Source organism: Cynocephalus volans, chromosome 2 (assembly GCF_027409185.1).
Source record: "Cynocephalus volans isolate mCynVol1 chromosome 2, mCynVol1.pri, whole genome shotgun sequence".
Taxonomy (NCBI): domain Eukaryota; kingdom Metazoa; phylum Chordata; class Mammalia; order Dermoptera; family Cynocephalidae; genus Cynocephalus; species Cynocephalus volans.
In genome coordinates this window covers 139114237-139139386 of record NC_084461.1, presented here as the reverse complement: position 1 = coordinate 139139386, position 25150 = coordinate 139114237, and the positions used below count along the sequence as shown (strand labels likewise).

Genomic DNA, 25150 nt, shown 5'->3' with positions numbered 1-25150 from the left:
GCGTCTGGGGACCTAGTCTGTACAACCAGTTTGAAGGGTCTGAGCCCTAGCTCTGACAGTATAAATGGGATCTTAGTATATAACTAAAATAACTAAATAATGAAACATTTTGGCTTTAGTTATAATTTACCTTACTTTACACCATCCCTCCCCACATTTGTTCCCAAACGCTAATCACCAGGAAAGAAAATGCTCAGCACATTTCATTATACATCCCAAATTGAGGGAGGCCATTCAGGGCAGGGGAAAGGAAGGTTATGTGCAAAAAGAGAAATGAAACTACAAGGTCCCACCCTGTCAGCATTAACTGGGGTATAAAAAATGGACTTTGGACAGACAGACAAACTCCTGAGACCTGTCAACAGTCAAAATGTCCAAAGGGCCTTTCATTCTCTGGCTGGTGATTGAGCTGGTGCAGCTTTATCTGAGTAAGTGTCCTGCAGCCTTCCATGCAGGTGTCCCTGGAGGGCTTGTTACTGTGTAATGGACTTCTATGCACTAACTGGGGCCTCAGTCAAGCAGAAGCCTGCTTCATTCCTGCCTCACGGCGCCCCCCGCCCCGTGCCAAAGCTTTCTTCTTTGGAGTGTCTCTCCTGCCTTGTTACACGGAGGTTTATCCAGAGCTGTCTGGGGATTTTACAGTGGGGTAATTTGTGCTTATATCAGAAATGGCAAGAAGAGACACAGATAGAAGGGATCAGATAAAATGGGGGAAAAGTTCTTCTGCAGTTGTTATTGGTACAGTCAGAGTCAAAAGAATTTATCCTGGTAAGAGCCATTATTATAATTCTTTTTTTTCTTTGTACTGTTTATGGGGTATAGTTTGTTCTTTCAGTATATGTATATATTGTATAATGATGTAATCAGAATAGTTAGCATATCTATTACCTAAACATTTATGACTTCTTTGTCGTTATAATATTCAAGATCCTCTTTTCTGGTTATCTTGAAGTATACAATACAATATTATTAGCTATTATCAGCCTACAGCACCTGAACTTTTCCTGTCTACCTGTGACTTTGTACCAGTCTACCAATCTTTCCCCAGCTCCACCTGCCCCCTCCCTTTCCCTGCCTCTGGTAATCACTATGCTACTTTCTATTTCTCTCTCTCTTTCTTCCCTTCTTTAATTTATTTTTCTTAATTGACCCCATGATAGTTGTATATATTTATGGAGTACAATATAATATATACATACATTCATTCTGTGTGCAAGGATCATATCAGGGTGATTAGTATATCCCCCACCTCAAACATTTGTCACTTTGTGTTAGGAACATTCAACATCACTTTGACCAGCTATTCAAAGATGCACTTTGTTGTACACCAAAGTACTTTGTTGTTAACTGTAGTCTCCCTATGTTAGTATAGAACACAGATCCCATTCTTCCTCTCTCTCTAATATTTCGTAACCACTGACTACCCTGTCCTCATCCCTCTGCCTGTTATTATCATTCTTCTTATTCTCTTTATTTTTAGGAGTGTCTGCTTTTCGCTTTGTTTTGTTTTGCTGGGGATGAGGCTTCATGGTGAGGTTTCTTTTCTGCACATTGTTTTTAGGTTTTGGACAGTGCTAATGCACACAGTCGGTTTTGACCAGTGAAGACCTATGTGTCCTGGGGGTATAGAGCAAAGTGCTCTGGCCTGAGCTGCAGCTGCATCTCAGACACTAACCATCGACACTGGGAATGCGTCTAAATGGCTCTGGCTCTTCTATACATGAAATGAGGGACCTGGATGAGACCAGTTTTAATAGTCTATGATTCTAGGACTAGACAGTATCTAATAGCCCTTGCAGTTTTATAAGCCCATATTTATTTGTGCTTGAGTCTTTCAAACACACTGCGTGAGAAAAACCCTACGTTCCAAGGAAAACAGCTGTTCCCTCTCCCTCTCAAACCTGTATCATGCTGTCCTTTCTGCATGTCTTTGTGCTGCAACTCCATGGATCCTCGGGTCTCTGCTTAAGTCAGGCTTTTCTTGACCACATCATCACCTCTGGACTGCTTTAGGTGTTTCTATTATAGCTCTCATCCTCCCTGGAATTCCTGCATCAGAGAATTTGTAATCCTATAGTAATTGCTCACTTAACTGCCTCACTCTCCAGGTACTCTGTAGGCTCTATAAAAGCAGGCCAGGTCTGCTGTTTCTTGTTGAATTCCAGCACCTCATTCTATGATAGGTACATAACAGACACTCAAGAAATAATCATTATGGAATAAAAGTAATCTCTGTCACTTCCACAATCTCATTTTGGATTTGTTGTGAGCATCTTTTTTTCTTTTTTGGATGTAAGAAAATGACAGTCCTGGTTCTTTAGCAATGTTTTTTTACTGGTCTTTATCTTGTCCTGGGAACTTGAGGTTTGGAGGGTTTTGTGATACTGAAAGTTGCCTGGGGTTTATGTCTACATGTCCCTGCTACTAGCAGGACACTAATTGAGTGGGCTGCTTTTACTTGCTTGAAGGAGGAAGCACCTGGTTTTCATGTCTGCCTTTTCCAACATGAGCAACTTAGAAGAGGTGACTGCTCAGAATCACTAAGGATCAGAGCTAGATATGCTCTAAAAAGATGCTTAATGAAATCCTTCCCTCTGTAGGTGGTGAAACTGAGTTCTGGATTGGGGAAGGGTTTTATTTAAGGTCACTAGCTGAAGAAGGAACCAAGCTGGCACCAGTTCCTATGTTGTTCCCACCGTGGGTAATTCCACAGAAATGAAATTAATCTGATTCCAATGATTCCTTCCCTCCAGGATACTTTTGCAGCTGGAAGGAACAGTTTATTTTCTTATTTCTAAGTTCTGATGTACTGGGTTACTTGTACTAATACTTTAGTAATTTATGTGGCATTTGATACTTCATCTCCTGTGAACCTTTGAACTATTTCTGAGGCAAGTATTATTCCTTTGTCTTATGATGATAGTGAGGTTGGGATTATTGTGGCTTTCTTCCAAGAACACAAAAGCAGTAACTGGCAAAATGAGGTTTATGGTATAAGCCTAATGGGTGTTTTTCTGCCACACCAAGCTGCCTACTTCCTTTTTTAAAATATTAATTTTTAATCAGATGAGTAATACAGAAACACTCTTAGTAGAAAATAAAAATATTCCAAGGCTAAAATCCTTTTTGACTCCTACCCCCAGTCCTAGTCGCTTTCCTCTGATCACAAAGGTAAGTGACACAATGAGTTTGGTGGCTGTCCCACCAGATACCTTTCTATGTATTTACTTACATACTTCTGAGGCCCCCACCAAAGCAAACTGTTTTATTTATTATTTATTTGTTTTACAAAAAGTTTTTTCCCCCCATTTTAACAGAGACTATTTTATTGAGAAAGATTTTATATTTTATGTCTTGTTTTGAAATTTCTTCTCTTCATGCATTAATATGGCTTGGAGTTTTCATGTCAATTCATACAGGTCTATTTAATACCATTAATATTCTTAGAATTCCATGGAATAAATATGCCACAATTTAGCCATTCCCCGTATATATGTCCATTTCATTCACATAATATAGAGACTGCAATAAACATTTGGAAAAAGGTGTACTTTTGCACATGTGTTTTCATAGGGCAGATAATAAATGAGAAATTGCTAAGGCACACCTACGACACATGTGTATTGGATATCAATAGAAACTGCCAAATTATCCTATTCACACTCCCATTTTACTCCAGTTTACCCCAGAAGGCTAAGTCCTTTCCTCCGTTCCTCCCAGCAGTGTGTGGGAGTCCCACTTGTTCACACCCTTGATATTGCCAGTATTCTAAATTTTTGCCAGCCTAATGGTGAAATTTGTTGGCTGCTCACATTTCCTTATCTATGAATTGCCTATTATGTTCTTTGCCAGTTTGTCTATTGGGCCTTTTCTTATTGAGGAGTAGGACATCTCCTTTAGTACTGTGATACTTGGGGTGGGGGGGCAAATGGTTGAATCTCCAGTAGAAATGATTTTTATACACATTTTTATCAATTTACCAAATATGCATAGGAACAAGCTCATATTTTAGTAGTTATTAGTTTGTTTTTATTATTTTTAATTTATTTTTATTTTTATTTTAACTTCTCAGTATACATTGTAGTTGATTTTTGTGACCTGTTACCCGTTCCTCTTCCCCTGCCTCCCCTCCCTCCCACATTATACCTGTTCACTTGTCTTAACAAGTTCAAGGAATTGTTGATTGTTGTGTCTTCTCCCCTCCCCCACTTATTTGTTTGTGTTTTTTAAATTTATTTTTAGCTCCCACAAGTAAGTGAGTACATATGGTATGGGTATTTCTCTTTCTGTGCCTGACTTGTTTCACTTAATATAATTTTCTCTAAGTCCATCCATGTTGTTGCAATTGGTAGTATTTCATTCTTTTTTGTAGCAGAGTTGATTCCATTATGTAGATATACCACAGTTTCCTTATCCACTCATCGGATGATGGGCATCCGGGCTGGTTCCAACTCTTGGCTATTGTAAATAAAGCTGCAATAAACATGGGAGTACAGGTATCCCTTTGGCATGATGATTTCCATTGCTCTGGGTATATTTCTAGCAGTGGAATAGCTGGGTCATATGGTAGATCTATCTGTAATTGTCTGAGGAACCTCCATACCATTTTCCATAAAGGCTGCAGCATTTTGCAGTCCCACCAACAGTGTATGAGAGTTCCCTCTTCCTCTGTAACTGCACCAGCATTTATCATTCTCAGTCTTTTGGACATTAGCCATCCTAACTGGAGTGAGATGGTATCCCAAAGTGGTTTTGATTTGCATTTCCCAGATGCTGAGCATTTTTCATGTGTCTGTTGGCCATTTGTATATCTTCCTTTGAGAAATGCCTATCCAGCTCCTTTGCCCATTTTTTAATTAGGTTATTTGTTTTTTTGCTGTGAAGTTGTTTGAGTTTCTTGTATATTCTGGATATTAATCCTTTGTCAGATGTATATTTTGCAAATATTTTCTCCCACTCTGTTGGTTGTCTTTTTGCTCTGTTGATTTTTTTGTTTGTTTGTTTGTTTGTTTGTTTGTTTGGGGTTTTTAAAATTTTTCCTTTGGTTGCCTGTGCTTTTGGAGTCATATTCCTGAAGTCTGTATCTACAACTACTTCCTGGAGTGTTTCCCCTATGTTTTCTTTAAGGATTTTTATTGTTTCAGGATGTATATTTAATTCTTTAATCCATTCTGAGTTGATTTTGGTATATGGTGAGGGGTATGGGTCTAATTTCATTCTCCTACATACGAATACCCAGTTTTCCTAGCACCATTTGCTGAAGAGGCAGTCTCATCCTCAGTGTGTAGACTTGGTACCTTTGTCAAAGACCAGATGGCTGTAGGTGTATAGGTTGATTTCTGGATTCTCTATTCAATTCCATTGATCTGTGTGTCTGTTTTTATGCCAGTGCCATGGTGTTTTGGTTATTATAGCTTTGTAGTATAGTTTAAAGTCACATAGTGTTATGCCACCGGCTTTATTATTTTTGCCCAGGATTGCTTTAGTTATGTGTGGTCTTTTGTTATTCCATTTCTGGATAGTTTTTTTTTCCATTTCTGAGAAAAATGTCATTGGAATTTTGATGGGGATTGCATTGAATCTGTAGATCACTTTGGGAAATATGGACATTTTCACAATGTTAATTCTTCCAATCCAAGAGCATGGGGTATCTTTCCATCTTCTTTGTCCTCTTTAATTTCTCTCAACATTGGTTTGTAGTTCTCTTTGTAGAGATTTTTCATATCCTTGGTTAACTTTATTCCTCCTTTTTTTTTTTTTGTAAATGGGCTAGCTTTCTTGATTTCTTTTTCTGCATGTTCACTGTTGGAGTAAAGGAATGCTACTGATTTTTGTGTGTTGATTTTGTATCCTGCAAATTTGCTGAAATCATTTATCAACTCTAAGAGATTTTTTGTAGAGGCTTTAGGCTGTTCAATATATAGGATCTTATCATCCACAAACAGGGACAGTTTCACTTCATCTTTTCCAATCTGGATGCCCTTTATTTCCTTCTCTTCTCTGATTGCTCTGGCTCGTACTTCCAACACTGTGTTGAATAGGAGTGGTGAGAGTGGGCATCCTTGTCTAGTTCCTGTTCTTAAGGGAAAAACTTTCAGCTTTTCCCCATTCAGGATGATATCGGCAGTGGGTTTGTCATATACAGCTTTAATTGTGTTGAGATACTTTCCATCTATACCTAACTTGTAGAGAGACTTTATCATGAATGAGTGTTGAATTTTGTTAAATGCTTTTTCAGCATCTATAGAAATGATCACGTTTTTTGTCTTTGTTTTTATTGATGTGGTGTATCACATTTATTGATTTGCAAATGTTGAATCTACCTTGCATACCTGGGATGAATCCCACTTGATCATGGTGTATAATTTTGTGTAAGTGTTGCTGTATTCTGTCAGCAAGTATTTTATTGAAGATTTTTACATTTATATTCATCAAGGATATTGGCCTGTAGTTTTCTATTTTTGATGTATCTTTGGTTTTGGTATCATGGTGATATTTGTCTCATAGAATGAGTTTGGGAGAATGGCTTCTGTTTCAGTCTTTTGGAATAGTTTGTGGAGAATTGGTATCAATTCCTCTTTGAAGGTTTGGTAGAATCTGCAGTGAACCCATCCAGTCCTGGGGTTTTCTTTGTTGGGAGCCTTCTGTTAATAGCTTCAATCTCTTTTATTGTTATTGGTCTGTTCAGATTTTCTATATCTTCTTGGCTCAGTTTTGGTAGTTTTCATGTGTCCAGAAATTTATCCATTTCCTCCAGATTTTCAAATTTATTGGCACATAGTTGTTTATAGTAGTCTCTAACGATTCCTTGAGGTGTCAGTTGTAATATTACCTTTTTCATTTCTAATTTTTATTATTTGGCTCTTCTATCTTTTCTTAGTTAGCCTTGCTAAAGGTTTGTCAATTTTATCTTTTCAAAAAACCAACTTTTTGTTTCATTGATCTTTTCTATCATTTTTTGTGTTTCTATTTCATTTAGTTCTGCTCTGATGTTAATTATTTCTTTCCGTCTACTAACTTTGGGTTTGGATTGTTCTTGTTTTTCTAGTTCTTTAAGGTGAAGTGTTAGATTGTTTATTTGCCATCTTTCCTTTCTTCTGAAGTCACCACACTAGGAATTTCAATGTTGGGGACTGACAATTGCTTAAAATTTCCTTCCTAGAAAAGCAAATGTTCCTCCATATCCTTGGCAGGATTTCTTTTCCACTTCCTTGAGCAGGCATCCATGTCTGTGTAGGCAGAGAAGACTCTTTTCTGAAAACCTCCATTTTTAGCACTTTTATGAAGTGCAGGTCTTTGAACTTACCCTGTGGTCACCTTCCTTGAACTGCAACATACTCTCCTTGAGTCCTTCCCTCTAGTTAGGTCTCTGCAGAAATGCCACCTTCACATAGAAGTGACATATTTTTTTATTTATCATTTCTCTCCCCACATAATAACATTAGCTCAATGAAGACAGGCCATGCCTCTCCTCACCACTGTGGTATTCATCCAGTCTGGAATGGTGCTGGCCACCTGTTGTGGGTGCTCCATATGTATCATGCACAGTTCTGCCTCTACTGCACCCCACGGCTGGCAGCCTCCATTCACTGCCAACACTGCCCAACAAAGGCCTGACTGCTGTCCCCAGGGCCCATGCGCCCATCTAGTAGTTATTAATTTGAAGTACATGTGTTCTTTGTTGCTAACACAGCCGAGAGAGATGACAATGAATTTCTTAATTTTCTCTTTGTTTCATGGGGGGCAAAATAGACTTCCCACAGCCTTTAAAATCTGTGAAACATTTTCACTGCAGCAAAGTGAAGAGACTGTGAATTCAGGGAAGGCAGTAGGCTGGTGTGAATTTGGAATGACCTTTCATCGTTAAGAGGCAACAGTGAAAAAACAAGGAAGCACATGGTTTTGCTTGCCATCTTGGCAACCTTCTCTTAGAGAGGAGTGCCTGGATGTTCTTGACAGCTGAGTCAGGGAGGAACTTCACACTGCTGGTAACATCTTACACTACACAGCCACCTGGGTCAGCAAAGTTAGTGAATGGAGGGTCTTATGGGAGGGGGCCTGGGAGTAAACAATTGGGGACTCAGGTGCACAAGGGGGAGCAGGGTGTGGTCCCAGTGATCTGAGAGCTACAGCCTACCTGGCTCTCACTTCAATAGTTGGTGGAGGGGGGAGTTAAAACAGTTGCTGATGCTCAATTAAACAAATGGACTGAACAATTGCACAGTGACAATGTTTCACAGGTTATGAGGGATGAAAGTTAGCTTAGAAGAGCTTGTCCAGTGGTTTTCAAACACCGAGTGAGTCGTCAACTATGTCAGGATAACCTGGAGAACTTGATTAATGTATGTATTCATGGGCCTTGGCCGCAGAGATCCTGACTCAGCTTTGAGCAATAAAATATGTATTTTTAGCAAGCTCCCCAGGTCATGCTGATGAGCAGCCGATGTTGGGAACAGTGATGCTTCATTTTAGAGATGGTGAACCTTTCCATCTCACCTAGCTAACAGGTAAGTCCAAGCCTCCAACATTGCTGTATGTCACAGATCCCTTTTGGGATAATTCCTGTGGGCCCTTCTAGCTCTAACATTTTTTTTTTAAAGCACATTACGCTAAATGAAACAAGCCAGGCACAGGAAGACAAATATTGCATAGTCTCACTTATACATGGAATCTAAAAAAGTTGAACTCATAGAAATGGAGAGTAGAAAGGTTATACCAGAGGCTGGGGGGTGGGAGAGAGGAGGAGAAGGGATGGAAAAGGGGGAGATGTTGATCAAAGGGTTCAAAGTTTCAGTTAGACTGAAGGAATAAGCTTTAGTAATCTATGGCACTGCATGGTGACCACAGTTAATAATAATGTATTATATATTTCAAAATTGCTGAAAGGATAGATTTTTAACATTCCCAACACACAAAATATGATAAGTTGATGAGCTGACCAATATGTTAATTTGCTTGATTCAATCTTTCTACAATGTATACATAGATCAATACATCACATTGTACCTCACACATGTACACTGTTGTTATGTCAATTAAAAATAAACAAATAACCCATGAACTCCACCTATCTTCACATTAACTAACAGCAAACAAATGGTCTGGAGCAAGTAGCTTCCATTTCCAATACTGAAAGGAGAGGCCACTGGAGTACAGGTTAGCAGCCCGTCTTCCTGTCACAGCACCCTCTGGGCTGGGAGACCCATCTGGAGCATACGATATCTGCTTATTGAGATACAGTAGGTAGAGTGTGGTTTTGGACCTTTGCACACGAATTAGTGGACCTAGATTACAGGATCAGGATTTTTCACTTGAGAGTTTGTTGGTCTGTTGAGTAGAACTCAAGATCAGAATGTTTAAATCATGAAGGAGGTCTCTCTGTAGAGGTGAGTTTAGAGTCTCAAGTGGTCAACTTCTTCACTTGGGGATTGGGAACAAGTGGAGTTAGGAACTCAGCAGTGCCAAAGGACACATCCAAATGTATGCTAAAGAAACGTATAGACTATGACTCTTCATCTTTCTGGAAGCATCTATTTGCACAAAAACTGTGTAGCATATTTGAGAGATTTTAACACTGCACAACCTAGTTTTCTCATTTTTCCTCACAGCGCCAGCCACATCAGAGATTGTTGTGATGGCATTTTTGGGTCAGTCGGTGACTTTGCCCTGTACATACGCATCCTGGTCTTCTCAAAGCAATAGCATGTGCTGGGGCAGAGGCTCGTGTCCCAAGTCCAAATGCAACCAGGAGCTTCTCCACACGGATGGAACGAGGGTGACCTCAAGTCCATCAGCAAAGTACAAACTCCTGGGGAGAGTCTGGGCAGGCGATATCTCCTTGACTATCTCAAACACCAATAAAGATGACAGCGGCGTGTACTGCTGCCGCATAGAGGTGCCTGGCTGGTTCAATGACGTGAAGCAGAACATTCGCCTGCTGCTGAGAGGTGAGCACATGGAGGGGTGCACGTCTGTGGAAGGAGAGATTCAGTGATTAGCAGGTTGTGGATTCAGTGGATGGAAAGGAGGTTGCAGTTACTTATGCAGTGAGTGGGGAGATTAAATTTGAAATGAGGAGGTATGGTATGGAGCAGGCAGGTAAGTTCAACTACCCACAGAAATGAGTGGTGGCAGAGCCTCAGGGGGAAGGGAAGCAGTGAATTGCTGGGTCTGTCTGAAGAGGGCAGCTGCTACTTATCTGGAAGATGGTCACCTTGTAGAAATTTGGGCCCAGTGTTTTCAGAACTCCCGATTTTTATGTGAACTATACTGATTTTGGCACGTTGGCAGATTTTGAAATAATAATTTGAAAAATGCCATGTGATCTAAAGAAAATGTGTCCATAGGTCAACTTCAGCCTGTAAGCCAAAGTTTGTGACTTCTGGCAGAGGAGCAAGGGCATGGGATTTGGAGGCTGTCCTAGCACTTTTCAGGTGCTCTTTCCTTCTGTAACTGTCCGTTGCTTTTGAGGAAATTTGAATATGGTGGGACTCCCAAAGATCGGAGCTGCTTTGAGCCTGTGGTTGAATTATGCTAACAATAATAACCTTTAGTACTTGTCTGAAACGGAGCTTCTCAAAGTGAGCTGTATATACCATCTGCATCAACATCACCTGCAAGATTCTTGGGCTCCATTCCTAACTGGATCAGCACCTTGCAAGGCAGGGTCTGGAGATCTATAGAGTCTTAGGCTTCTCAGGTGACTCTAAGGCACACTAAAATTTAAGAACAACTGACGAGGATGCTTCTAATGAGAGAACTTGCACACATATTAGTATATTTTTCTCTTAAAGCAACTTTATGAGATAGAAGGTATTATTTTGATTTTGCAGAAGAGGAAAATGAGATTTATTGAAGTTAAATGATTCCACCCAAGACTTCTCTTTTCAAACATGGCATAACCCGCTATTATTTTATAAAATACTTGACCTCAATACTCTGTGGGGTCATTTCCAAGTTCACGTGGAATAAATGTCTTCTTTCCAGTCCGTTAGAGTCAATGGAAGTTTTGCATAGTCTAGAGAGGCTGAGATCTGTAGAATAAACTGTGCCTAATGAACCCGAATTCAGAAGTTTAGGGGGTGAGTGGTATTGGCATGAAACAATTTTTAGTATCTAAAGAGACTACACTCCTGCCCATTCTTGCATACTCTGTGATGCATTCATCCATTTACACATTCATGCAATGATTTTGGAGCACCAACTCTGTGCCAGGCACTGTGATAGGTATTAGATTTGTAGCAGACAACAAAATAAGTACCAGACTTTCCCTCATGAAGCTTACAGTCTAGTGGGAGAAGCAGAGATTAAACAATAACAATCAAATAAATATGTATTTATGTAATGTAATGCATGCTGTGAAGGTAAAATATGACAGCATATAAGAGAAGCCTAACTGTTATTGCAGAATCTGGATGCCCACCTTGCAGAAGTGACCTTTTAGCTGAGACAGGAGAGTTAAGTAGGAGTCAGCCTAAGGAAGAGCGAAAATAGGAAGTAGCAAGCACAAAAGTTCTTATGGCTGGAAGGTTACTGATGTGTTCAAAGAACTGAAGAAAGGCTAGTTGGCTGGGAAAAAGTGAGAAGAGGGGAGTGGAGACATGAGATTGGAAAGAAAGGAAGGGCCAGGACAGAGGAGCCTTGTAGGCTTAGGTGCAGGGCTGGGTTCTTTATCTTAAGGGCAAGGTAAAAGTTTTAAGCAGGGGATGGACATCATTAGATTTGTCACTTTATAAGATTACTCTAGCCAATATGTGAAGAATAGGATGGAAGAAATAAGACTGGAGGCAAGAAACCCAATTTTAGTTGGTATTATGGTGGTCCAGGCCAATGAACGAGGTGAGGGCAAGTGAAATAGAAATAAATGGACGATGCCTGATACATTTGTGTTGTTTCCCTTTTCCCCCATCTTGGATTAATGCCAGACATATCTTCTATTGGTTTCAGCCCCAACAACCACGCGCCCAACAACAACCACGCGCCCGACGACAACCACGCGCCCGACGACAACCACGCGCGCGACCACAACCACGCACGCGACCACAACCACGCACACGACCACAACCACGCGTCCGACCACAACCATATGGCTAACCACAACCACGCACCTGACCACCATCCCTCAAGTCATGACAACCACAGCTGTGCTTCCAACAACAGTTGTGACTACACCTGACCTCACAACCAGAACACCACTTCAGACAAGAGCCACCACTGCCTTGGCAACAACAGCAAAGACGTGCCCTCCAACAACCCCAAGCTCCCTTCCAGAGGCAGCCACAGATCTTCTGACCACTGAGCCTTCCACAGCAGGGTCCACCCTCATTGCAGGTACGTGGGACAATTGACCATTCTTTTGCTTCCACTGGTCAGATGTGTCTTCGTTTCATTATAACATGGTTGTCCCATTGAATGGGTCAGCCCAGTGACTTGCCCTTGGGTTTGTGTGTGTGTACGTGTGTGTGTATAAATTTGCTAGGCCTGTCATAACAAACACCACAGACTGGGTCGCTTAAACAACAGAAATTTATTTTCTCCCAGGTCTGGCTGCTAAAAGTCCAACGTCAAGGTGTCAGCAGGGTTGGTTTCTTCTAAGTCCTCTCTCCTGGGCTTGTAGATGGCCGTCTTCTCCGTATGTCTTCACACTGTCTTCCCTCTGCCTGTCTGCTTGTGTCCTACTCTCTTATAATGACACCAGTCAATATGAATCAGGGTCCATCCATATGAACTTATTTTACCTTAATTATCTCTTTAAATGCCGTATCTCAATATACAGTCACATTCTGAGGTACTAGGGGTTAGCTTTTCAACATATGAATTTTGGGGAGATATAATTCAGCCCATTAACAGGGGACATGTATGTGTATGTTTGTCAAAGGCTGTGGTTTCACTAAACTGTTCCTTTTCTTTGTTTTATGGTTTCTTTTCTTTTTTTTTTCTCTTTGTGTTTTTGAAAAGTCAGCATTTTGGGTTCTCCAGTTGACCACCCAGGGGTCTAGCAGGAGATGCCTTTTGAAGAACCAGAGAAGGTTACTGCAGGTCAGACTCTAGTTCCATTCTTTCAAGGGTTAAGTCTCTGCTGGGCATTGTAGATTGGTCAAGGAAAGGCCTCCAGATGCCTTAAAATATCCCTTAGTGGTGAACTAGTTTTATCCTTGTTTCTTTCTTTCCTTTTCTTTTTTTCTGCCCTGATTTCTTTTTGACCCTGCATTTTGTGCCTCTCACTCAGTGTCTAGTTCCATTGCTTAGGGGGACTTGTGAAGGCTCCCACCATGTTTCAAGCTCTGATTCTGAGGTAAAGATATAGGAAAACAATCATGACATAGCTCAAAGACTTTCTTAGGCATGTCAGCTGCCTCAATAAGGCCTAGATAATTCAAATCGCTTTATGATATTGAATTGGCTAATTCTATTATACTCTGAGTAGTCACCTAAAATCCATGATCCCTAAAGCAATCAATTTTTGTGTGTATATTTTAGTTCCTTTGGGCTTTAAAATAGTCATCTTAAAACACATATTTGTGATTTCATTTCCTTGATTCTAAAAATACCTGCAATCCTTGAGGAAAACCTAAAATATATAGAAAAGCACAAAGATGACAATAAAAATAGCCCCCAATCCCACCACACACCACTAATACTGTTAACATTTATTTTTTAGCTGCCTTTTTTCGCACTTTTTTTCTCTTCCATAATCCAAAAGTTCCCTTGTCTCCAGTCACTCTCAGAGGAGCACCAAGGTGACTTCTACACACCCGGACTTACACTCAAAGGTGTGCGGACACTTGTGTCCAGTCTCTGTCCTCCACCCTGGATTGAGGAGAAGAAAATGCTGAACACAAGTGATGAATCAGATGACTAGAGATGACTTTGGGTCCTTTGTGCCATGAAGCTTCATGACCCAAAGTCATCTCTAGTCATCTGATTCATCACTTGTGTTCAAATTGACACCAGGGCACTTGTGAATGGTTAAGTTGGCACCAGGGCATTTGTGGTTTCTCCATTCCTGTGGCTCTCAGAGAGAAAAGAGAGAGACAGACAGATGCAGAGACACACAGCTCTTCTGGATTTGTGCAATTCTTTATGGTAGTACGCGGTGCACCTCTAGTGTATTCACCTTTACACCCTTGGTTAGGTGGCATTTAGCTCTCTCATCCTAATTTTCCAAAGACACCAGTCTTTGGGGAAACTCAACAGGAGCTTGTTTTCTTTTTTCCTTTGTTTTTCCAGAGTCTGAAGATCGGATTCACCTATCAACATCCGAGGCCTCGACATGGAAAATGAGTGATTCAGTGACTTCTTCTCAGCCCGGAGGTAAGGGAGCTGTGTTCTCATGAGTGCTTTGTCTTTGGCTGTGGGAACAGTCTGTTGCCTGCCTGCCTGCTTGTGTTGGGATTCACCTGTTTTGGTTCCATTGTGGCCACATTTCATGTCCTCCTACAAGCTGTGATGATAGTGTCACAGATGATTGATGTCCTCCTACAAACTCCTCCAACACGGTGGAGTTTCAGTGACAGCTTCTGTTCTCTGCTCCTTTCTGAAGCCCCTTTGTTGAAGTATCCCTTATTCCTTAGCAACTTCTGTCTTGAAGCCAGGAATGGGGTAGGAAAATCACCTATTCATTTTTCAAACTATAATTTATTTCAAATTACACAAACATGACACTAATGCATTTTTGTTAGGGGTACATAAAAACAGACGGAAATAAAATTCTCTTTGACTCCCTGTCCTCAATCCCAGCCCCCTCCCCTTAATCACTATTATTAAAGATGATCATTCTAGATCTTTTTTCCATTTCATTATGAGTATGCAAAGATCATTCTAGATCTTTTTTCCATTTCATTATGAGATATAGAAATATATAGTTTTGCTTTGTGTATTTTTTTAATGCTATCATACTGTATGTAGCCTTCTGCATTTTGTTTTATTCTCTTAACATATATCAGACCACTTTCCTTTTCAGCCTGTATAGATCTGCACCATTCATTATGTTAAATTGCTGTATAGTATTTCCTACCATGGCTCCTCCTAGTATCTATTGCCTATTGAGGGGCGTTTGGATTGTTCCAATGTCAAGTTATTATAATGCTGCTGCAGTGGACATCCTTGTCCATGCATGCCCCCTTAAGCATTTATGCAAGTGTTTCTCTAGCTAGGGTGGTAACCAAGAAGTAGAAATGTTAGATTGAAAGAAATGTGCACTTTAAAATTTAAAAGCTACTATAAACTTGTCCTCAAGAAATGCTGTTCCAATCTATTCTCCCACCCATACAGTATCCTACACTTAATAGGACCACTTGTTTTAATTTTTTTCAATCTCTTGAAAAGAAAATGTCATCTTGCTCTTTTCCTGTTCTGATTAACAAAGTTTGAGTGTCTTTCTATATGTTTATTAGCCAGAAAACAGCCACCCTTTAACTCTGTGAAGGAGGCAATGTAATGTCACCCACAAAGGCTCAGAAGATAGAATTGGAGGGGACAGACAAGAGTGAGTAGAAAGGGGATAGGTTTTGAAGTAAGACTATGAATCAAGATGAAACGCAAGGATGATCTGATGTTGAAAAGCTTTGGCATGCACTAACTCATACAGTGGGAGACAGAAAATGTGGACTAGGAGTTGGTAACTTGAGAGAAACTGGGTGTCAAAGATCCAAACCCTCTTCATTCATGGGATGGGGTAAGGGTGGGGGGCCTCTTTTCTGGTAGAAGAGAAGGCAGCAACTAGAAAGATGATAGAGGGTGGGCAGAGTGTTCTAAAACTATTGTTCTCTATTCCATTTAAATCTTGGACTATTTTACATTGAATTGCAAGGGAATAAGAGGTCATCTGATAATTTTGCCTCTTCTATAATATCCCTGATAATTTTCATTTTGTTCCTCTTCGACCAAACCCTAGAAGAGAGATTACTTGCTGGAACATCCACAGGCTGCACTGCTGAAGAAGAGCTTATTATGACCAGTCAGTCTCCAGGTAACATCAGTCATTACGGAAGAAACCAGGATATATTGAGCACATGGTAGTGCTGGGTCAGTGTCCAGGTGTTTTCATGGGGCACTTTATTAACCCCTCTTAAGCAGATGCTCGTCTCCCTATTTGACCTAAATTTCCCAAGGCCACACAGCCCTCAGGTGCCAGATTCAGGAAGTCTAGCTCTGATTGAATGCTCTTAAGTATTATTTTATTTTATTTGCCCTTCTATTCTAAAATAAAAGGTCATGTTCATTTCCCATTTTTCCCCCCACAATGTAATAATTGCAGTTACCACCTACTGAAAACGTCATTATGTATCAGGTGCTTTACTAATGATTTTATATGCATTTTCTTATTTAAAACTCACAATGACCTTACAGGAAGGTACAGATATTATCCCCATTTTACGGGCAAATAAATGAAATGTCAGAGTTTATTGAGAAGCTAATACCTTCTGAGGACGTTAACACTTTGCATTTTAGGTGTATTTTGATTCTTTTACAAAATCCCTTGAGATAGGTACCATTATCACCTCCATTTTAGAGTCCATGAAGATTACATTACTTGTCCAGTAACTGGCAGACCTGGATTTAACCCATGTCTGCTCAACTCTGACGCCACTCGAACTCCATGCCATGCTACTCCCCCGATGTCACCTCTGCGGCCTCTCACAGAATGGGACCCCCTCTTTCACTCACATGAAAATGCTTTCAAGCCACTCCAGAAGACCTGCATGCCTCTATGGGGTTTCTTTCCCTGGCTAACTATCCCTGGTTTATTCCCCATATCTTCATGTAATTTTTGGATAGCAAGGCTTCCGTGGTTGAGGGCTGGCTTAAATCCTTGGCATTATTCAAGGTGGCAATTCCTCACCTCCACACTATGGCTGGCTGGACATGGAGCTCAGAGATGTGGAGTGACTTGATCAAGATCACACAGATAGACAGTGGGAGAGCTGAGACTCGCACCTCGGTTTCTGGGATTTTCAAACTGTGTCCATAGATTCCTTAATGGGGGTTGTCTGTGAATGAGTTTGGGGGGGGGGCATGACGTCCCTGCAATTGTAGGTATAATTGTGTGTGTATGTTGCACACACATTTTTCTTGCAAAATGTCCAGGACTTTCATTAGATTCTCCAAAAATTCTGCAAAGCACCAAATGGTTAGGAACTGTAATTCAATCACACAGAAAAACAAACAACAATAAAAACTCTCATGAACAGAGGTTTTCAAGATGGCAGCGGCTGCGGCGGCTGGCGCGGAGTAGCTGAGGTGGAAAAGGTGGCCACTGGGCCTCAGGCAGCCGGGAAATTTGTGGACCTTCCTCTTGCTATCGCTTAAGGTAGGACCGCTGCTGCTGGCCAGTCGGGGGGGGTGACCGCCACTTTACCCCCGGCAGGAAAGGCTGCCTCATTTACAGGCAACAGCTTTGAAGTGTGGAGCAGGAAAAGAACTGTTTCTTAGCTGCAAAAGTGAGTCTCGAAATAGGGAACACGGCGCCAGGGCTGCTGTGGATGCAGCCAGGATCCCGGAGGCCGGGGCTGCGCTGAAGGCGGCCAGCTGCCCTATTCAGGATTCGAGGTTTCAGGCCAGCATTAAAGAAGATTCCTGGGAGCGCCCGAGCCGCGCCACGACTGAACAGCCCGAGGCGGCAGCGGCCGAGAACTGGGAAGGCAACAAACCAGAGGCAGAGCGAGCGCCCGACCTGGCACAGCACTGTGAGTGACCCCTGGCACAGCTCTGTTTGGGGGGTGGATGCCCACCGGGCTCCCGCCTGCATCACCAGGCCACTCACCAACCCGGTGCTGCCTCCATTTTCCCAGGTGCGGCCATACCCGCCCAGCTCGGCCATCACTGAGCCCTCCCACTTGCTTGGCCTGGCGCAGGGCTTTCCAGAGCCTGCGGACTGGCCTCCGCTCCCACTCCCTCCGCGGTTCGGGGCTGGTGGCGGGGGGTGTCCCTGGCCAGTGTCGGGAGGGCAAGGAAGTACGGGCGGGCTGACTGTCACTCCACCACACCCTGGACTCCGGCCCGGTAAACTTCCTGTTACTGGGAGGCAGATACCATCTCTGCGGCCACCAGTTTGGAAAAAAGTCTAACGAATTTCTGGTTGGGAATAGTGTGGTAGGAGAGTTCCCAGGCCTGCTTGAACCTGCCAGAGAGCAGGCTGCAGGTGGGCGCTAGACTCGGTTTATACTGGAGGGATACAAAGGTGAACAAGACCCGAGAAAGATCTACACAGTGCCACAAAGGCACCCAGAGAGACCGGTCGTCTGTGCCTAGCAGAAACCTGGTAGACTTCCTGGGCGAGGCGGTGCTGAGCAGGGTCTTGAAGGCCCAGCTGATAGACGAGGAGTGCAGAAGACACGCCCCAGCCCAGCACAGTGCGCACAGAGTGGGGAGACGTGCGGCCAGGGAGGCGGAGAATCGACAGAAACCACACACCCGGTGGGGTCGCCACTGCACGATCTAACAGCCTGGGCCAGAGCACACGGAACAGGGAGAAGTCCTGCACAGGAAGTGAAAGATCAACAGAGATCACACACCCTGGGGTACGTGATCCACCAGCCCAGCAGAGTCCAAGCTGACCAGAAAGGTGGCTTCTCCGGGGAGCCAAGATCCGAGGCAACCACACACACAAGGCACTAGAGGCCAACTGAGCAGTCACGGAGGGAGCCATACAAAATTGGCAACCACAGCAACATCCTAGTTAGTCATTAGTCTCAAACCGGTGGACTGTGAAACCCCCTGCCACAATGAATAAACACCAAAAAAAGGATACCAGAAATACAAAAAATCAAGAAAGTACACCACCAAAAGTTAATAAATCTCAAACTCTAGATCCTATAGAACAAGAAGCCTTTGAAATAACTGATAAGGAATTTCGAGTGATAATTCTAAGGAAACTGAATGAGATACAAGAAAACTCAGCTAGACATCATGATGAAATGAGGAAAAGTATACAGGATCTGAAAGAGGAAATGTACAAGGAAATCAATGTCCTGAAAAAAAATGTAGCAGAACTTGCTGAACTGAAGAAGTTATTCAGCGAAATAAAACACACAACGGAGAGTTTAACCAGCAGGCTTGTCGAAGTTGAAGAGAGAACCTCTGAACTTGAAGATGGGCTGTTTGAAATAACACAAGCAGACAAAAAGAAAGAAAAAAGAATCAAGGACATTGAAGAAAATATGAGAGAGATATCAGACAACCTTAAGCGCTCAAATATCCGAGTCATGGGTATTCCAGAAGGGGAGGAAAATGGAGATTCCATTGAAAACATATTCAACAAAATAGTGGCAGAAAACTTCCCAGGTATAGGAAAAATCACAGATCTTCAGATCCAGGAAGCTCAACGAGCTCCAAACGTATTCAACCCAAAAAGGCCTTCTCCAAGACATGTCATAGTCAAATTGGCAAAACTCAGAGATAAAGAGAGAATCTTAAAAGCTGCAAGAGAGAAGCGTCAAATCACCTATAAGGGAGCCCCAATCAGGTTAACATCAGACTTTTCATCACAAACCCTAAAAGCTAGAAAGGAATGGGATGATATTTTCAAAATACTAAAAGACAAAGATTGCCAGCCAAGAATACTCTACCCTGCAAGGCTATCCTTCCGAAATGAGGGGCAAATAGTATATTTCTCAGACAAACAAAAACTGCGGGAGTTCACTACCACACGACCACCCTTACAAGAAATCCTCAAGGGAGTACTGGGTTTGGTTCCTGAAAAATAACTACCACTGCCATAAAAACCCAAGAAAAATCTAAACCCACTAGTATAATAAAAATGGCATTCATGAAGAGAAAACAAGCTAACAAAAACACTATCTACAACCTAAGGAACCAACAAACAAAGAAAGCAAACAGTAAATCAGAAAGCAAGGAAAAAAAGACACCTAAGACAACCAAACAACCAATAAAATGCTAGGAATAAATCAACACCTTTCAATAACAACTCTTAATGTAAAAGGCTTAAATTCCCCAATTAAAAGACACAGACTGGCTGACTGGATCAAAAAGCAGGACCCAACTATATGCTGCCTACAAGAGACCCACCTCACCCATAAAGATTCACACAGACTAAGAGTGAAAGGATGGAAAAAGATTTACCATGCAAACAGAAAAGAAAAACGAGCTGGAGTGGCTATTCTTATATCTGACAAAATAGACTTTAAACTAAAAACCATAAAAAGAGACAATGAGGGACACTACTTAATGATAAAAGGACTGATCCATCAAGAAGACATAACAATCATAAATATGTACGCACCCAATGTTGGAGCAGCCAGATTTATAAAACAAACTCTATTAGACCTAAAGAAGGAAATAGACACTAATACCATAATAGCAGGGGACCTGAACACCCCACTGTCAATATTAGACAGATCATCTAGGCAAAGAATCAGTAGGGAAACACAAGATCTCAACAAGACTCTAGACCAATTGGAATTGGCAGATATCTACAGAACATTCCACCCAACTACTCAGAATATTCATTCTTCTCATCAGCACATGGATCATTCTCCAGGATAGATCACCTATTAGGTCACAAATCAAGTCTCAATAAATTCAAAAAAATTGGAATTATCCCATGTATCTTCTAAGACCACAATGGATTAAAACTAGAAATTAATAACAAACGAAACTCTGGAAACTAAACAAACACATGGAAATTAAACAGCATTCTATTTAATGACATATGTGTCCAAGAAGAAATCAAGCAGGAAATCAAAAAATTTATTGAAACTAATGAAAACAATGATACATCATACCAAAACCTGTGGGATACTGCAAAAGCAGTATTGAGGGGAAAATTTATTGCATTAAACGCTCACTTCAGAAGAATAGAAAGATGGCAAGTGAACAACCTAACACTTCACCTTAAAGAACTAGAGAAACAAGAACAATCCAAACCTAAAGTTAGCAGATGGAAAGAAATCATTAAGATCAGAGCAGAACTGAATGAAATTGAAAACCAAAAAACAATTCAAAAGATCAACGAATCAAAAAGTTGGTTTTTTGAAAAGATAAATAAAATTGACAAACCATTAGCATGGCTAACAAAAAAAAGAAGAGAGAAGACTCAAATAACAAAAATTAGAAATGAAAAAGGCGATATTACAACTGATTCATCTGAAATACAAGGAATCATTCGAGACTACTATAAACAACTGTACGCCAACAAATTTGAAAATCTGGAGGAAATGGATAAATTTCTGGACACACACAAGCTCCCAAAACTGAACCGTGAAGACGTAGAAAATCTGAACAGACCAATAACAATAAAGGAGATTGAAGCTGTTATCAGAAGGCTCCCAACAAAGAAAAGCCCAGGACCAGATGGATTCACAGCAGAATTTTACCAAACATTCAAAGAGGAATTGACACCGATTCTTTACAAACTATTCCAAAAGATTGAAACGGACGCAAATCTCCCAAACTCATTCTATGAAGCAAACATCATCCTGATACCAAAACCAGGTAAAGATATAACCAAAAAAGAAAACTACAGGCCGATATCCTTGATGAATATAGATGCAAAAATCCTCACTAAAATACTAGCAAACAGAATACAGCAACACATACGAAAAATTATTCATCACGATCAAGTGGGATTCATCCCAGGGATGCAAGGTTGGTTCAACATACGCAAATCAATAAATGTGATACACCATATTAATAAACTCAAACACAAGGACCATATGATCATCTCTATAGATGCTGAAAAAGCATTTGATAAAGTTCAGCACTCATTCATGACAAAGACCCTCTATAAGTTAGGTATAGAGGGAAAGTATCTCAACATAATTAAAGCCATATATGACAAACCCACTGCCAATATCATCCTGAATGGGGAAAAGCTGAAAGCTTTTCCTTTAAGAACAGGAACTAGACAAGGATGCCCACTCTCACCACTCCTATTCAACATAGTGTTGGAAGTACTAGCCAGAGCAATCAGAGAAGAGAAGGAAATAAAGGGCATCCAGATTGGAAAAGATGAAGTCAAACTGTCCCTGTTTGCAGATGACATGATCCTATATATCGAACAGCCTAAAACCTCTACAAAAAAACTGTTGGAATTGATAAATGATTTCAGCACAGTAGCAGGATACAAAATCAACACACAAAAATCAGTAGCATTTATTTTCTCCAATAGTGAACATGCAGAAGGAGAAATCAAGAAAGCCTGCCCATTTACAATAGCCACCAAAAAAATAAAATACTTAGGAATTGAGTTAACCAAGGAGGTGAAAAATCTCTATAATGAGAACTACAAACCACTGCTGAGAGAAATTAGAGAGGATACAAGAAGATGGAAAGATATTCCATGCTCTTGGATTGGAAGAATCAACATAGTGAAAATGTCCATACTACCCAAAGTGATATACAAATTCAATGCAATCCCCATCAAAATTCCAAAGACATTTTTCTCAGAAATGGAAAAAACTATTCAGACATTTATATGGAACAATAAAAGACCACGAATAGCCAAAGCAATGCTCAGCAAAAAAAATAAAGCTGGAGGCATAACACTACCTGACTTTAAGCTATACTACAAAGCTATAATAACCAAAACAGTATGGTACTGGCATAAAAACAGACACACTGACCAATGGAATAGAATAGAGAATCCAGAAATCAACCCACACACTTACTGCCATCTGATCTTTGACAAAGGCACCAAACCTATTCACTGGGGAAGGGACTGCCTCTTCAGCAAGTGGTGCTGGGATAACTGGATATCGATATGCAGGAGAATGAAACTAGATCCATACCTCTCACCGTATACTAAAATCAACTCAAAATGGATTAAGGATTTAAATATACACCCTGAGACAATAAAACTTCTTAAAGAAAACATAGGGGAAACACTTCAGGAAATAGGACTGGGCACAGACTTCATGAATACGACCCCAAAAGCACGGGCAACCAAAGGAAAAATAAACAAATGGGATTATATCAAACTAAAAAGCTTCTGCACAGCAAAAGAAACAATTAACAGAGTTAAAAGACAACCAACAGAGTGGGAGAAAATATTTGCAAAATATACATCTGACAAAGGATTAATATCCAGAATATATAAGGAACTCAAAGAACTTTACAAGAAGAAAACAAGCAACCCAATTAAAAAATGGGCAAAAGAGCTAAGTAGGCATTTCTCTAAGGAAGATATACAAATGGCCAACAGACATATGAAAAAATGCTCAACATCACTCAGCATCCGGGAAATGCAAATCAAAACCACATTGAGATACCATCTAACCCCAGTTAGGATGGCTAAAATCCAAAAGACTATTAACGATAAATGCTGGCGAGGCTGCGGAGAAAAAGGAACTCTCATACATTGTTGGTGGGACTGCAAAATGGTGCAGCCTCTATGGAAAATGGTATGGAGGTTCCTTAAACAATTGCAAATAGATCTACCATACGACCCAGCCATCCCACTGTTGGGAATATACCCAGAGGAATGGAAATCATCAAGTCGAAGGTATACCTGTTCCCCAATGTTCATCGCAGCACTCTTTACAATAGCCAAGAGTTGGAACCAGCCCAAATGCCCATCATCAGATGAGTGGATACGGAAAATGTGGTACATCTACACAATGGAATACTACTCAGCTATAAAAACGAATGAAATACTGCCATTTGCAACAACATGGATGGACCTTGAGAGAATTATATTAAGTGAAACAAGTCAGGCACAGAAAGAGAAATACCACATGTTCTCACTTATTGGTGGGAGCTAAAAATTAATATATAAATTCACACACACACACACACACACACACACACACACACACACACACACACACAACCGGCGGGGGGGGGAGAAGATATAACAACCACAATTATTTGAAGTTGATACAACAAACAAACAGAAAGGACATTGTTGGGGGGGAGGGGGGGAGGGAGAAGGGAGGGAGGTTTTGGTGATGGGGAGCATTAATCAGCTACAATGTATATCGACAAAATAAAATTTAAAAAAAAAAAAAAAAAAAAAAGTTGGTTTTTTGAAAAGATAAATAAAATTGACAAACCATTAGCATGGCTAACAAAAAAAAGAAGAGAGAAGACTCAAATAACAAAAATTAGAAATGAAAAAGGCGATATTACAACTGATTCATCTGAAATACAAGGAATTATTCGAGACTACTATAAACAACTATACGCCAACAAATTTGAAAATCTGGAGGAAATGGATAAATTTCTGGACACACACAAGCTCCCAAAACTGAACCATGAAGACGTAGAAAATTTGAACAGACCAATAACAATAAAGGAGATTGAAGCTGTTATCAGAAGGCTCCCAACAAAGAAAAGCCCAGGACCAGATGGATTCACAGCAGAATTTTACCAAACATTCAAAGAGGAATTGACACTGATTCTTTACAAACTATTCCAAAAGATTGAAACGGACGCAAGTCTCCCAAACTCATTCTATGAAGCAAACATTTTCCTGATACCAAAACCAGGTAAAGATATAACCAAAAAAGAAAACTACAGGCCAATGTCCTTGATGAATATAGATGCAAAAATCCTCACTAAAATACTAGTAAACAGAATACAGCAACACATACGTAAAATTATTCATCACGATCAAGTGGGATTCATCCCAGGGATGCAAGGTTGGTTCAACATACGCAAATCAATAAATGTGATACACCATATTAATAAACTCAAACACAAGGACCATATGATCATCTCTATAGATGCTGAAAAAGCATTTGATAAAGTTCAGCACTCATTCATGACAAAGACCCTCTATAAGTTAGGTATAGAGGGAAAGTATCTCAACATAATTAAAGCCATATATGCCAAACCCACAGCCAATATCATCCTGAATGGGGAAAAGCTGAAAGCTTTTCCTTTAAGAACAGGAACTAGACAAGGATGCTCACTCTCACCACTCTTATTCAACATAGTGTTGGAAGTACTAGCCAGAGCAATCAGAGAAGAGAAGGAAATAAAGGGCATCCAGATTAGAAAAGATGAAGTCAAACTGTCCCTGTTTGCAGATGACAGGATCCTATATATCGAACAGCCTAAAACCTCTACAAAAAAACTGCTGGAATTGATAAATGATTTCAGCACAGTAGCAGGATACAAAATCAACACACAAAAATCAGTAGCATTTCTTTTCTCCAATAGTGAACATGCAGAAAGAGAAGTCAAGAAA

At 40.7% G+C, this 25150-nt stretch overlaps 1 protein-coding gene across 1 annotated transcript in view; it reads left to right on the top strand.

Moving 5' to 3' along the window:
* The first annotated feature begins 370 nt into the window (after window positions 1–370).
* The window catches only part of TIMD4 (T cell immunoglobulin and mucin domain containing 4), a 44976-nt gene continuing 20196 nt past the window's right edge, over window positions 371–25150 (top strand). The window contains exons 1-5 of the mRNA XM_063087672.1: window positions 371–428; window positions 9609–9947; window positions 11947–12069; window positions 12127–12330; window positions 14230–14313. Coding sequence (XP_062943742.1) covers window positions 371–428; window positions 9609–9947; window positions 11947–12069; window positions 12127–12330; window positions 14230–14313 — 808 coding nt within the window. The remainder of the gene's footprint in view (window positions 429–9608; window positions 9948–11946; window positions 12070–12126; window positions 12331–14229; window positions 14314–25150) is intronic.